At 38.1% G+C, this 15,940-nt stretch overlaps 1 protein-coding gene across 2 annotated transcripts; it reads right to left on the bottom strand.

The window, feature by feature from the left end:
- Positions 1–2,993: 2,993 nt before the first annotated feature.
- hnf4b (hepatic nuclear factor 4, beta) lies at positions 2,994–13,512 on the bottom strand. 2 transcript variants are annotated; one of them, XM_073464014.1, is made up of 10 exons: positions 13,317–13,512; positions 10,472–10,643; positions 8,892–8,986; positions 7,156–7,262; positions 6,389–6,544; positions 6,158–6,245; positions 5,830–5,982; positions 4,120–4,365; positions 3,914–4,012; positions 2,994–3,688 (listed from the first exon to the last, which is right to left on the bottom strand). In XM_073464014.1, the coding sequence occupies exons 1-10, from the start codon at positions 13,420–13,422 to the stop codon at positions 3,645–3,647; spliced, it is 1,266 nt and encodes a 421-aa protein (XP_073320115.1). In that variant the 5' UTR covers positions 13,423–13,512; the 3' UTR covers positions 2,994–3,644. The 2 variants fall into 2 exon arrangements, with proteins under 2 accessions (XP_073320115.1, XP_073320114.1); XM_073464013.1 differs by lacking the exon at positions 2,994–3,688 and having other exon boundaries at positions 3,770–4,012.
- Positions 13,513–15,940: the final 2,428 nt, after the last annotated feature.

Here is a 15,940-nt window from a genome sequence, read left to right as displayed (position 1 = left end):
CCATGTTCAGCTCTCTCATGTTCCTGTTTAATAGTCTAATTAACTGTTTGAGTGGATGTGACATTGAGTAGTGGGTTGCTCTGTGATCTGAGGTGCGTTTAGGAAGCGAGAAATCAATGACTTCGATGATTTGATGCCTATAGTCACCTCTGTTCAAAACCAAACTGTTAGCCCATCCAAGGCTAATTATTTGACAGTTCAAATATATATATGATCGTGCAGGTACAGTCCCCTAACAAGGCACTTTCAAACTAATAACACTGACACTCTGAGACACTGAAGGGTTCACCCACGTAATATCTACACTGTTAGTCCTGTTTGTAATCTTTTTTTCAAAGGAAATCTGGCCTTGCTTGTTACATCATGCTGTGCTGTGACAAAGTGAGAGGGATCTGATGGAGCATAATTTTGTTTACAGAATAAATACCCATCATGCACATGCTTCCAGTCATGTTTTTGTTTCCAAGTTTCCTTGCACAGGATGAAATAGTAAAGAGATTTTACCTCCTTCCTCCTAATCCTTCCGATCCGAGTTAAACTCAGATCAGTTTTCATTCCTAAATTTTCATCCAAGAAAGTGACAGCAACGACCGGTTGTAGCACATGGGCAAATGTAACAGGAAGGTTATGTCAGTTGAGAGCAACAAGTAGAGGAGGATGCAGCTCTACAGCTTTCCCTCTGATGCGGTTGATGATATGAGTAGTTGATGCATACCATCCATGATGGAAATTTCGGCTTTTTGTTCAGGCTTGTGACAGCATGGAGAGTATATCAGCAGGGAAGTGCCTGCTGTATGCAAGATCAAAGGTCAATCACAAGGCCAACACAGACAGATGGACATTCTTACACATGGATGGATTATAAGACTACATGAGGGCACAGACACTAAAACGTCCCCCGCCTGAGCAATATTTGAAGGTTAGCCTTTAGTGTTGCTGCTTTAAAGCTCAGTATTTTGTTCATGCTGCAGATGAAAGGAGGCAGTCAAACTCCTTTCCTGCCATATTAGGTCTATACTGACACTCCTCTACCAGGATAGTGTACTTTTCTGCATGAATTATGCTGAAAGTTTAAGTTTCTTTAGGTGCAGCGTCCATTTTTCAGTTTCAACTTATAGAGAGAGAGAGTTCATCATTATTTGGTTTACCTGGTTCCGTTGCCACAAACATGACTGGACATTGTGCGGACATGTCGTCAAAAAAACTTGGTTCTTGGCTGCAAAATATCAAGAAATCTCATTAAAAATATCCTGTGTTTTTTTTGCTATATCAAATGCCAAGCTGTCACTAGACCGCCCGCCCCTCCTCCTCCTGACATGAGTCAGCTCATATACATGCAATCGAAACATTATATGACGCATGTCCCAGAGATGTTGATATGATACGTATGAAATGTACAAATTTACAACATTTTATTCTGGCGACTGGGCAAATAAATCCTCTGAGACAGGTTCAATTTTCAATGTGGATTCAAGTTCTTTGACTCTCCAAGGAGAAATAATAATAATGTAATCACACATGTTTCAAATTCACATAAAGTGCATGTCTTTGGATTGTAGAAATAAACCAGAGAGCACCCAGAGAAAGACAAACAAATACAGAGGTAAAACATTCAAACTATTTATGTAAAAGCTGAAAATACATCTAACTTCTTTACATTTTCCTTGCGATAAATGGGGCTTCCTTTAAATATGTTCATAGATGTTCTGTCGTCAAAAATGTCCCGTCGCTACAGCAGTTGAGAGGAATCCGGCTCGTCTATATGAAGTAATACGCTGTATGCGGCTGACAAGAGTGCAAGCCAAGCACATACTGTATATGTCAGTCAGTGAAATGTAAACTCTTCAACTCTCATTACATTGAGCCACTGAGCTTTATGGGATTATATAATGTTATATAACTTCTTTACACATCACAGATCCGTCCTCTGTTTGGGTTCGGGCTTCATGTCACAGACCTGATACTGTCTCAAGTGGAAAGAGAACATGTCACTATTTAGGTAACCTCATTTCTGTGATGCATGAGTATTTTTTAAGAAAGCACGAATGCTCAATCTTCAGAACAGTGGAAATAACAACCAATATGTTGTTTAGATTATACCCACTGTTGTGGATATGGTTGCCATCAGCTTCAGGGGCGACTACAAGATGGATTTCTTTCACTGTTTGTGTAGCAATTCAGTCATAAAGATATGAAAACAAACTAATTAGCTAGAAAGAGAAAGGATTTCATTTTGACGAACACATTTTTGTCATCAGTTATATTGAGTCATTGCAGCCACTCTGAGCTCCTGTGCTGTGCTGCTGCACCCTCATCCCTCATCACATCTCTGTGACTACATGCTCAACAACTTCCTGCTCATCAAGGTGAACTCTCTATAAACAAACAATGCTCTTTATATCAAGGTTGCCCTATTAAGATGGACAGCTCATGTTTACTTCTGATTGATGGCACTTAGTTTTCTTTATATCAAAATGGTTGATATTTGGTTTAATATTTAATTTAAATCCTCACTATATTAAGCAGAGCCTTTTCTCCATTCAGGTTAACATGACAAATATTTGACCACAAAAACACAAGTGATGGTTTTTATTTGCAAAGAAAAACTTGCCTCTCAGGAGCCAACAAATGGATCTCTTAGCAGGCATTGTGCGCCCTCTGCTGACAATCTCAGCACCTTTCAGCTCAACGTATGAGTCAAACACACCGTCACCTTTGAAAATCAGCGCATTTGTTCACGCTTGCCTATTTTCACTTTTCTTTTTTCTGTGTATTTCCATGTTTTGTGTTATGTCTCCATATACAGTATGTTTTGCATTATTGGCTCTCAAATGCGCAATATACTGCCTCTGCTCTTGAAAGGAGCTATATTAATACACTTACTTACTTACTTACTGTAGGTATGGTTTAGGGCTGTTATTTTTACAATTAATAAATTAATTCTTTAGTCTATAAAATGTCAAAAAAAAAAAAAGGTGACAACAGTCCCCAACTCAAAGACCCTTTAAGACTTTATTTACTATCTGAAGTGACAAAGAACGGCAGCAAATCCTTACATTTTGGAATCTGGAACCAGCAAATGTTTGATATCTTTGCTTGAAAAATTTGTGAAACAATGAATTGATTGAACAATGAATTTTTTTTTTCGAAACAAAGGTATTGATTGATTGACTGATCGTTGCAGCTCTACTATAGTTCAATGCAATGTTAAACTAACTGCACGTCAGTAGTTTTATTTTGCACATTTTACAGATGTGCCTTTAACTTTTTATTTGTCACTGTGCCTTTGCAACATGCTGAATGTTATCAATTCATTGTGTCAGGTGTTCATGTATAAAATACATTTCAAATGTTATTTATGTCCCATCTCAGACAAATGCACACTACTGATTACAAAGATGCATTATTTAATACATAATAATTAAAGCATCACTTTCGTGGGTCCAAGTTTTTTTTTCCAACTTCACTTGTATATGTGTGTACAGTATGTATGCAGATGTTTGTGTGTGTATCTGTTTGTGTTCTGCCTGAAGCTAATAACACCCCTCCCCTCCTTGTTGTTGCATCCTGAGGTGTTTCTCGGTATGGATAGGTGCCTCTGGTATGCTGTGGGCACATTGGCATCATCGCCATGTCTGTACACCTCAGTGCCAGTCTGTGGGGGCAGCAGGCAAGCTGCTTGAAAGAGCTGTGAAACAGATGGACATCAGCAAAGGCATTTAGCACATGAGGGCTCACTGTCAATCAACACATTTCAATCTCATGTAAGGTGACGCCCACTAAATACTGAGGTGAATATTTGTTATTTTAATAGTGGAACACTGTTGGAATTAATGCTGATTGAATTGTATGTTTTTCTATGGCCAGGTGCACGTTTTAAACTGTTGTGATTGGTTGATTTGTGTGAGCTCACATGAACTGTGAGAGATGACGGAGGTAAAGTTTGAAGGTGAAGCTTTTGGCTCATTTTGCTGGTCTTGAGTCAGGTCATCGCTTGAGGGAAGAGCAGAAACTGGAACAGAAAACATAATTACATCTCAATTATGACCCTAGTATATACAGTTTAAAGGTTAATATACATGCTGTATTAGTATGTAATATTGTAGCAGTGTCTCCTACCCTGTCCTGCTTTGGCTCCCTCCCCTAGCAGCATCTCCTGCAGCAGGTTGTCCATTTGGGCCTCACCCAGCAGCTGTGCAAAGTGGAGAGTCTCCACCATCTGCCAGGCCACACTCTGCAGGGGAGGCAGGATCAGCAGGAGCTCCCCAAACCTTCCCCGCCGCTCACAGGTTGCTTCTTCGAGCAGCAGCTGGGCCTGGAAACGCAGATGTCGAACCACCTGAGGACTCTTCAAACCTGGACATTCTGTGAGGCAAAGGTAAGAAGACATATACTGAAGAGGAGAGGGTACTCTGTTTCATCAGGGAGAAGTTAACATTAAGGTAATTTTAGTTTTACTTCCGAAGAGTTAAATTACAGGAGATAAATATCCATCGATATTTGGAGTACAGACAATGCAGAAGTATCAATCTTTGTTTTACTCTCTTAGCCAATAGAAGATCTGTCGAAATCAAATGTACAATCAATGCAGGATTGTTCTTTTGTAAGACTTTTTTAAATTGGGTTTCCTTGCAACATGCCAGCATTCCTTTTAACCAACCACTGCTTCTGTCCTTAGAGCCCCTTCTAAAAACTGACCATACATAATCAATATTTTGTTTATTTCAAGGATTCAGTGATTAATACAAATGAGAAATAAACCCAAAATAAGAGCACAGTAAGGACATTCTCTAAAAAATCGAATGTCATCCTCATATGTTCTCATTATCATTAAGGAAAAGATTCATTACTATTTATGAAAATCTGAACGGAGCTTTCCCGTCTCCCTGTTTAGGTCACCATCTCTCTATAGGTCGTGAATGAATATATGGAATAAGTTGTCTGGTATGTTGCACCATGCATCTGACAGATATGATTATTTATTTAAAGACTTTGAAAGAAAGTCTTTGTATATCAAGGAGTTACAGAACAGCAAGATATAATTGGTAGGGATATACCAATTATCAGAGCCACAATTCAGTATTTTTACAATTGCCAATAAAATAAATGATAAAAATGATCATTAAAACAGGATTTGCACTCACCACACTATCTGACTGGTGATATGTCACAATTTACAGTCTATAAACACTGGATAATCTAAATCGCCTAAAATGTTAGTTAGTTACTTTCCATCACTGATTATTATAAGATTTTCACTTTAACTTCAAATGTATATCAGTTACAAATATCAGTTATCAGTTGTCTTATTGATTACTAATAACTGTATCACTCTCAGTTCATTAAAAAAAAAAAAGTATTTCGATCCTTAATGATGGGCAAAATATAAAATAATAAAGTTGTGTTGTTTACAGCAAGATTTTAGTGAAAACAAAAAACTTTTTGTGGGGATGATTGAAAAGATGTTTTAATAAAAGTGACTGATAATCGCAAATCTAGGTTATGGTGACTATCTTTTCTGGGCTTTGGGGAGAGTTGAATCAGAAGTCAGTCCTGCCTCTGCTGCTCCTGCCTCAGGTAAATGGGCCATAAAGCTCAGCGGGCTGCCCCGACTGCTGACTGCCAAAGACTCCACCACATCCTGATATTATGAGAGAAACTCCACACTAAAGCCAGACCACTCAGACTAAACTACAGATGCAAAGGGCCACGAAAATAAACTGATCCAACCGAGAACATCAAAGAGAGTTATTCTTTGTCTGGTGCAATGGATGAGGTCAAGTGGCAGAGGAGAAACTACAACCCAGAGTCCCCCTCTAACAGACTGACCCGGGGCAAAGAAGACAATGGTTCTGAGGCAAGCAAACTCCTTGTCTGTGATGTCCAGCTCTCGGAGAGGTTTGACCAGCTCCTCTTGGATTCTGAAAGCCAGTCTGGAAACCTCAATGTCTGCACCTCTCAGGGGGATCACAGAGTCGTTACCTGCTCAAGAAACATAAACAAATCCATTCATGTGCAAGATGCTTTAGCTTGAAGATTACATGCATACATCAGTCGGATAAAGTGGTCTAAAAATGGTTATCATGACAGACCTACTGCACATAGCCGAATGATGAAACATGAAAGCGCAATCAGTAGAAGGTTTTATCTGTCCTACCTAGAAGGATGAGATTGTGATAGGGTAAAGAGCGTCTTGCTGCCCCCAGGATAAGATGTTCTGCAGAGTGGGTTTGTAACAGGGTTATCTGCACACAGACATACACAGGCTTCATATCACATGCAGCTGAAACATGCAAATGGATCAACCAAAGCATCAATGTGGAAAGACAAATGCAAAAGCAACATATGAAACAAAGTACAAAGTAAGCTGTTAGAATCCTCTTCATACCCTGTCTTCTACGGGGAGGCTACAAAACTCTGGGATGTGTTTCGCCCACTTCACCAGCAGGAGGAGTTGCTGCTTCATGGACTCGAACATGACTCCCACGCTGGCTGTCTTCTTGGTGTTGATGTCATGACTCCTAGGTGAGACCAGAGCTGGCAACTGAGAGCGGCAAAGCATAATGTGAGTTCACAGTTGGCTCAGGTGATACTGCAATGTGGGAATGAACCTCAGATAAGGTGTGTGATTCTGTATGCGGGGAGGTACATCAATTGGGGATGAGGAAGGTGATGATGTTGTTAGGTGTATGAGGTGCTTTGGCACTTGGAGAGCTGTGAAGGTTTGATCAAGACGATGCAGGCTCCTGGATGAATAATGCTGGATGGACACCACATGATGGCCATTTTGAAAAAAAGGAACATACGCCTGAAGTAGCTCATTTGCCAGTCATCTCAATTTTTTCTGTGCGTTCCTTTTCACATACAAACGCATATATCTGGTTGTTATTATGCATTTGAAGGTAATTGAACATCGGCGCACAATCCCAGACCAAGTGGTGCAATTAAATGGGCTATGATTAGATGGGGTCCCTCGGCAATTTTGTCATTTCTAAGGCGTAACTGAATCCAGCCCAGAATTTAATGCCTGCCTGTCTAAAATGTAACCTATATCCTCTCTGTCTCTGGCCTCCATCTACATGATTTCCAGAAATGGGAAAGGGAACCGTTTCTGTCACAGAACTTTGTATGAGATGTTAAGCAGCGGCTTGTTACCTGTTGCACACTGGCCTCTGCTCGCAGCAGCACACTGATGGACAGAGTGCCCACTGTCTGTCCCTTGGCTCTGTGGCTGTTGATGCAGTCTCTCTCATTCTGCACAGCTGGAGATTAAAGAGAAGAAAGAACCATTAGAGAAGTTTCTTGGCTTCTCCACACCAGACCTCTGCTCTCTGCTCACCTCAGCTGCAAACAGACAGACCTACTATACTCTTTGCCTCGACAAGGTGCCTCTATCCTCTGTGACACTAAAGTTGCAGTCCATGCAAAAAATTAGCCGTGCCAAACGTTGCCTATTTTTGCACATGTTGCAGAAATGAGACAAAAATCACATTTCTCTCAAGAGTCTCCTGAAGTCTGCTTCTGTTTTAAGATTCAAGTGTATTTGTTTCAGGATGTAAAGTAATAATTTTGCACTTGATGCGGTTTGATATAATGGGATAGAAAGGTGCATCTTGGATGTTGTCTTGAAATGTTAAAGCAACAAAGAAACCTACATTTTAATTTACATTTTGGTCATACAAATACTTTGACTATAGAGTAAAAAGTAGAGACCAGAAATGTTATTGATAACTCTCATGGAAAGAATCTGTAACCTTATTTCTCCCTTTCCTCCCTTCTATGACTTATCTACTTGTAGTTTCTCCCTGATAAGAAAAACGCAGAAGTGAAGACAGAGATAAGGACACAAATATGGATAAAACCCTTTCTGAAACACCCTTTAATGTATGAAGTACACGGAAACAAAGTTGTAGAAGGTAAAGTTTCGCTCCTATTGTGTAGACCTATCTTGATTTGAAATTCGAATGTTGACACTAGCTTTTTATATTTGCTGCTGACAATAAGAAAAAGGGGGCGTGGATGCTTGATGGTGGATTATGTTTAGCAGAGGAGATGTCATCACATGTTGATGACCCCTCTGTGAGAGTCATTAGAAACAGAGCAATCTGGACGGCCTCAGACTGATTCCAATATGGCTCTACAAAGTCAGACAACAGAAGCGAGTGTCAGAGTAATCAGTCATCAGAGCTGTCCTCTCAGCAACCAATCAGGAGCGTATTAATCAAACTAGAGGAGGAGAAGGAGCGGGAAGCTCCCCCTGTGCTTCGCTGACATGGACCTGCATAACAATGTCCAAAATGGATCTTCTGTGGAACATCAGTAAGTGTGCTCAGAGGAAACGTCTAAAAGGAATCTTGTTTTTACTTAGGTGTCTCTGCCCTGTTTTTTAAAAATGTTTTATTTTTTTATTCAGCATTTTATGCAAACCGTGCAAATTAGTGACATAAACATTTAAATTAGTGGCCCTTGCCTTCACTACAGGGGGTTGTGAGCAACATCGTTCCAGAAAACTGCACAGCAAATATTTGCCTATGCTCAGCCATGTTAATTATTTATGTGTGGAGACTATTCATGGCTCCTCCGATCTCATCTCTCACCACATCTCTTCTCCCTGCTTATCAGTGAAAGATAAGGCTAAATGTAAACAGATTGCACATAAACATAAACATGATTGCACTGCTCACTCACTGTTCCCTTGTTTTTCCACAGAAATATGACATGATGTTTTAATGCAAACTGTTAACTGCAAAATTAAAAGTTTTGAAAATACAGTATCTTAACTCTACATGCGTAGAGTTAAGATGCGTGTTCTTTCCATTTTGAAAATTGAAACACTGAAGGTGCACTGTTTTAAACTGATTACTTGAGAATATAGGAACATTTCCTCTGACCTTCTTTTCTCATTCCAGCCTTGAAGCACTTTTGTAGTCTGCAGTAACGACACTGGTTCCTTTTGTCTCTGTCCACAATACATTGTCTGCTGAACCTGAAAAAGATGTGCAAACATTTAAACACAGATTCTCATCCGCACATAGGCTACATAAATACATACACACTTCTAATACAGCTGTGAGACTATGGTGAAATAGTTTTGAACTAATTATGTTTTGCACTATAGCATTGCCTGAGTCAAAATGGATGCAGTATGGAGGACTGAAACTGACCAAATTAAAAATAACTGAATAAATAACTCAATAAATTGTATATTAAATACATCAAATAAATTACTTAAAGTAAACGTAGGCAGAAAGGAATTTTTAAAATGTGACATAAGTTGATTTTTTAAAATTTGCTTCTGTATTTATTTACATTTGTATTTATCAATTTCCCATTGTATTTATTTATGAATCCATATTTAAGTTTATTATTTATGTATTTATTTCTTCATTTATTTTGATATGCTTTTTTGCATTTTGCAAGATAATACCTACATAAATACATTAATACATTAATTAAACACAAAGGGGTAAATTAATAAATAAATTAATTAATTAATTAATTAATAATAGGTGAATAAAATCAAAGGTAAATAAATACAAATGAAAATTAAATTAATTAGTATCTCCATTTTTTGTATAATTTTTGATGCATTTAATGACATACTTCAGCCACTTATGTATTTCTTTTTTTAATTTTTTTTATTTTGGCAGTTTCAGCCCTCCATAAAGAAGCAGAAATAAGCATAATCTTTTAAAATTTCCAACGCATTCTTCTTCCTTCCATCCCAAAACCGGGTGCACATTACCCACAATGCAACTGTCAACAGTTCAGTTTAAGGTTCAGGTGTGTTATGCTAGTAATGGTTAAAGTAGCCTTGAACTGCTAGCTTCAAGCATAAGGAGCGGGCTACAATGACTTCTTTCTTTCTTCACACCCCCAGATAGATTTTATTTTAATTTTCACACTTGGAGTCTTCACACCCAGATGTTGTGACTCAAGTGACATCATTTGAGCAATTTATTAGACTTCCTCTGGAGCAACAATAGGCTTACACAACTGTTTTTCTCATATACAATACCAAAGACCTGTGAACGGACTTTCACTATGTTAAATCAGTGGAGCTCCAAGGTAGACACACTTTATGAGGCAAGCTTAAACATGTCTGCAAAGCGTAGCTCAATCAACTGCTCACAACAGAAAGTAAGACCCTACACCTATATTTCACATTAACCTCTGTCACTATATACATGTTATTGCCTCCATGCCTGGACTGGTCTACTGCTTGGTGAGGTTTCTTCTATGATAGATTTTACACTTCTGTACAATGGGTGATAACTCAAACACCACAGAATAATTTCTCACTTCCACTTGAATAAAGATTTAAAAAAACAAAAAAAACAAAAAACGTAACCTCATTGTTATTGCTCCTGTTGTGCATTGCCTCCTACAAAGAGTCTGTTGGACATTAAGATGTACAATAAATACAATGCTGTTTAATAACGACATGTTGTAGTGAGGAGGATCTACTCACCTACAGTTGTAAGTGTGGTTGTTGCGAATGCTCCTCCTGAAAAAGCCCTTGCAGCCGTCACAACTGGATGCACCATAATGTTTACCTGTGGCTCTGTCTGCACATATGGAGCACTGAGGCCTATCTCCATCAGGCTGTGACCTCAATGATGTAGGTGCTGACACTCGTGAGCCTGTCAATTATAAGATAATCAACACCCTGTTACTCTCAAGCAGGAGTATTTTGAGGTCACAAACTGGCATTTCTTGTCAGGCACCTGCATATTTCCTTAGAAAATCATGTGTTAAGTGTCCATTTTCAGTGATATTGTAAGCTAATAAGTAAGATTATACAATGTGGACCAATTGTGTTTTCCAGCCAATAGAGTCAGTTACAGTTCATCTGTGGGCTTATTTGTGCATTACAAAATTTAGGCAAAAAAAACAAACAAATAAATGATTCACATTCCTATAGATTAATGCCAGAAGGATTTACAGAGCTTCTGGCAGCTTAGGAAAAAAAAATCATCTTATAACCTTTCCAATGAGCCCCAAACCATGCCTGCACTAAAAATGGTTCAGCTTTGAATTTACTTTGGGCTAAACTGGAGCCCCTTTCACATATGAAGTCCGGACAATATCCAGAGAATCAGATCAGGATATACAGTATTACAATATAGAGTGAAAATACGTGGGGGAAGGTATGAATAGGAGACAAGTGATAGACATTTACATCTTAGAGGAGTAGTATTCTCTATGTCCTTTAGGAACATAAACCCCTTTTATTTGCTTGCTAATGAATAAGTAAATGTCTCTGAGTCTAAACTAATAAGCCCCACATGTATCTGAGATAGATCACATAGCTTTGTTGAGAGCAGACGGGCACCTTGAGAGAGACGATCATTCACGATCCTTTTCATCAACGAAGGCACATAATGAATCTTATTCTACCTCTGTGAACAGACATAACCTTGTACATGGACAGAACTTTGCAGCGAGGTGTTCATTGTGAACTTATGGCCCCTTAGGAATCACCTAGGCACTGTTTCATAGGTTTGACAAGAGCAGTGCTGATAATAAAAGCAGGGTTATAGGTAGAGATATCACAGCTCTATTTGACTGCCAGTGCCATAGGCCTCGGAGGAGCACTGCTAGTTATTACTCAAGAGGAAGAGGAAACTCCCCATTTAATTAAAGCAGTTAGAGGTCAGTGGCAAGCCAAAGTCCACTACTCTCCTCTGGCTAATTTTACATGGGCGCTCTGTTTAAATTCAGTCTCCATCCATGTTGCTCCAAATTGCATCCTGCCAGTGTTTGATTGCTGCAGGACTGCCTCTCTTAAAAGCACTGACAACTGCACGTTCATGGCGCAGTGTGCTCCTGCACTGATGCTCCTCGCACTGTGCAGACCGCAGGCTATAATGTATGTAAATTGCATATTTAGTTTAGGGAGATGAAGCAGCTAGGGATTACAATTTAACAAGGAAAATGCTTTCTGTGGTCAAAGATCAGTTAGATTGAATTAAGAGATTAGAATACATTTGCCTCGCAGTTATCTGGATTTGAGGAGAGGCCTGTTGGTAAAGCTTCTCCATTTAAAGTGGCAAGGAAAGGGCCGGATTCAACTCAGCAGAGCTCTAATCATAATGATGACAGAGGATAAGATTATGAAGGAAATTAGATCAGAATGTAAACTTATGTGGAATGCTGAAACGATTAGTCCGGTTAGGACAGGGAATAAATCAATGATTTATCGTGTAAATCATTTTTCAAGCACAAATGTCAAACATTATCTGTTTCCTGATCTCCATAGTAATGATTTGCTGCTTTCTCTATTTTATGTCATTTATGATATGATATATTTCTGCAATTACCTATACCTTTGTTGTATATTTTGTTAATTTGTGTACTGACATTATCCTAAATGTTTCCAACAATGAGAAATGCGTCATTTTATTCAGTCTAACAATGTGGTTCGTTTGCTCCCCTGTAGCTATAACTTTAAAATGTTACCTCATCCTTGAACATTTGTTTCTGAGTCACATAGATCGATTTCTATCAGTAATGGTTGTTGTTTAACAATGACGACATAAACTCTGTCCATAATGAAAATGATCATTGGTTGCAGCCCTAATCTAGTGTATTTTGAACATAATTGCTATAATTGGAGAGTTTTGTGCAGTGACAGCTGATGTGACTGCTTGTGGACAAGAGTGATTTATCTCATTTTATTTATCTTACTTCTTAAAAGAAGTATAGTAAGATCTGAAAGAAAAAAATGTATAGATCCTGGGTTTATTCATCTCCCCGACAATCAGAAACTGCTTTATCTATTCTATTATATGTTATTATCATATACCAAGGGTGGAAGTAGCTAATTGTATGTAATCAAATAACTGAGTGACTAATTTTTTAAGTCTGTAATTTACTCGTACTTAACAATGCATTACACCATGTAATCTATTCAGTTACATTTAAAATCATAACTGAGTAAGTATAATTTGAATGAATATCCAAAACTTTAGGCTACCAAAGGCTATCTGATCACAAACCGATGAACCCTGACATACGGACAAAAAAACTAAACTGTGCAGGAGGCCCAGGTTTGGAGAGGTGACCATGGCCTCTGGGCAGAAGAGAGCAGGAGCTGGGAGAAATTTAGACCGAAGATTTGGAGAAACAGAAACCCAGTTGATTGAATGTCTGTCAGTGTATGTTTTATCTTTTGATCATCTATTGAGTTTTCTTGTGTAAAACGTCATCATTCAATAAAATGCAATTTTGCTTTGGCAATAATGTAACTTAAACATTACTGCCAATAAAACTTATTTGAATTGGATTATTAGGTAAATTTGTTATCCTCATACCTGTTGCATTGGTTTGCAGTGGTATCACCATCATGTTGTTTAATTGTTCAGCGTCTGTGCTGCCATGAGTGTACTCCAATTTAATAACAGTCCCAGGAAGTTTCATGGTTCTGATGAGTTTTGAGTTTGGTTGATATTTAAAACTCCACCTCCAGATGATGCATTCAGCTCAGCCTCTCTTCGTCACAGGTGTGTACGCAGTACCTTTTCTTCTTCGCTCTTCTTGTCAGCTTTTGTTTTTGTCTTCTTGATCCACTTACTAAGTGTTGAGTTTCTTCAAAATGTCACTTTCGTGGTGAGTTAAAAGGCTTCTCCTTGATGGTCCACTCCAGTGACAACTGCTGAAATTTGGCCCACTGTCTTGTTTCTTATCGGTAAAGCATATCAAGGGGAGAGGTCAGAGACAGATAAAAAAAAAAAACTCACTGTGAGGACCATGACAGATAAGACCTGTGGGAAAGGCATGTGACTTACATGACCGAATGTATTCATGGCTGGTTCATTTTATGAGGAAGATAAATGTCATCAAAAAAGTCAATAAAGTCAAAGACAAGTCCAAAGGCTGCACGCTGGGATGTCTTTTATCAAATTTTAGCTAAAAAATTTACAATCAATATGGCACAGAGGAGTGATGCAGTCCAAATAAACAAAGTGGGAGAAGCTGATAAGAGAACGGACAGTGCCTCAGTAACCTTTGCTTTTAGTTTTGAGTAAGTGATATTGTACAACACCATGCCTCATAGTAGGGGGTGACATTTGCTTCAGTGTGGAGCTGTCTCCATAGTTTTGAGAGAGTATTTTACTTTCATGATAGGAGAGACAACACTCTATTGTTCACCTTTGCCCAAAAGTAGCATGCCATCATATCTATGGTGTTATTGATCAGCACTGGAGTCCTACTACATGTTTAAGAATGAAGCTAATCTTTACTTCTTTGATTCAGATAACGCAAGTATGCAAGACAAGTCTGGCTGTCTGTTCAATCACCAGTGAGACTTCAGAGACGTCATTATGGCTTTGCAAAACTATTTGCTCTGCATTGTTACAATGCCCTGTTAAAGATGCACTATGTAGTTTTAGAAAAGAAATTCAGAAACTCAGAAAGGTAATATCCACAAGATTAATGAGGTAATAATACAAACTTGTGTTGTCATTTAAGGTCATTTTTTAAATTCAGTTTATTCAGTCATGAAAACAAAGACAGTTTGGTTACATAGTTTGTTTAAGCATGAACATTCCCTCTCAAAATCTACAAACTGCACATTTAAATTTGTAAAATGTCATTGATAAATCACCACAGTGCATTCATTACTCATTTAACTGGATTCATTTCTTTATTTTCTTTGTGGTAAAGAAAGTAAACTACAAAAGTTATGGTCAGGTTTAGGGAGTCAAAAATATGTTACGGTTAATTTTTTAAATATAAGTGATGTTGACGTTTTGTGTAACAATCTAGTGTTGTACAATCTTAAAATTGGCAATGAACTTGGTATCATTTTAGTATCTAAATGATCATAACCCAAGACACACTGTATGTATTGCATGCATTGTGTTTTAGATTTCAGTCATATGAGTTCGTGTGTCTGTAGGGGGACAGTTTTGAAAAAGTGAAAGACAGGAATAAAGGTGAACGTGGTCATACCATTTTTATTTTTTTCATTACAGATTATAACAAATTATATGTCAGACCACATATGAGCTTTTCCCAGTACTGATATCCATCATACTTTGGTGTAATGGGATTTCCTGGGTGAGTAGCACTCCTTCCTTGAATGTCACGCCAGGCCGCAGGTCAGACCTCCCCTGGCAGTGGCTCGCACGCTCAAGCTTTGTTTAGGTGATTGATAGATCGTCAAAACCTCAAAGTCGGAAGATGAATGCAGAGTGGGCTGTGAGATCCCATCATGGAGAGGGTTAAAAATGACTAATGAATATTTACTGTCGAGCTTGTGAATCTAAAAACCTCACCTTAAAATAAAACATATATGATACACTGTGATGCTATAACTAAACAATTCTGCTTTCAAAGACTTAACAATGTGTTAACTGAATATAATATCAATCAGTTACAACAAAATAAATGTTAGCTTTAATTCTCTCTCTCTATATTAATCGATTAATCCCTGTAGATGAGGAAATCAATCACACAGAGATGAACATCATTCAGGACAAGTGGCATGACAGGATTTTCTCCGTCCACTAGGGGGAGAGAAAGTACACCATATCTGACCAAACCTGCCTCGTTTCAGTCTGTGCTGGAACCAAAGATGACTAAAGCACTGCATCATCAAGGCAGTTTAAAAACAGTTTTAAGCTATAATTTACTTGATATTTATGTGTGTGTTCCTTTTTTTTAATCTTTAAATAAATGTAAGTATTCTTCAGGTATTATTATTGATGCATTATTGAATTAATTAAACATAATAATTATATGTTTGGGTAAAATCTCTCCAGAAACCCCTCTTTTATTTGTTTGACTCAGTGATGCAGACCTCTTACTTGTCTTTTTTTGTCTTCTTTCTTTCTTTCTTTTTACACACATGTTAGATATAAAGGATGTCTCCTTCCATGCAATTCCAATTTCTACACATGCAAAATGGAAATGGAAGTCATACAGTCTGCCT

This window comes from Pagrus major, chromosome 4 (assembly GCF_040436345.1).
Source record: "Pagrus major chromosome 4, Pma_NU_1.0".
Lineage (NCBI taxonomy): Eukaryota > Metazoa > Chordata > Actinopteri > Spariformes > Sparidae > Pagrus > Pagrus major.
This window is presented reverse-complemented; position numbering and strand designations above follow the sequence as displayed.

What these genes read in the sequence shown, in the direction of transcription:
- hnf4b (XM_073464013.1), bottom strand. Translation starts at nt 13,422, where the DNA reads ATGAAACTTCCTGGGACTGTTATTAAATTGGAGTACACTCATGGCAGC. An exon ending in ACTGCAAACCAATGCAACAG is followed by an intron (nt 10,644 to 13,316) that starts GTATGAGGATAA and finishes TATAATTGACAG; the next exon opens with GCTCACGAGTGTCAGCACCT. An exon ending in TCACAATCTCATCCTTCTAG is followed by an intron (nt 5,983 to 6,157) that starts GTAGGACAGATA and finishes TTTCTTGAGCAG; the next exon opens with GTAACGACTCTGTGATCCCC.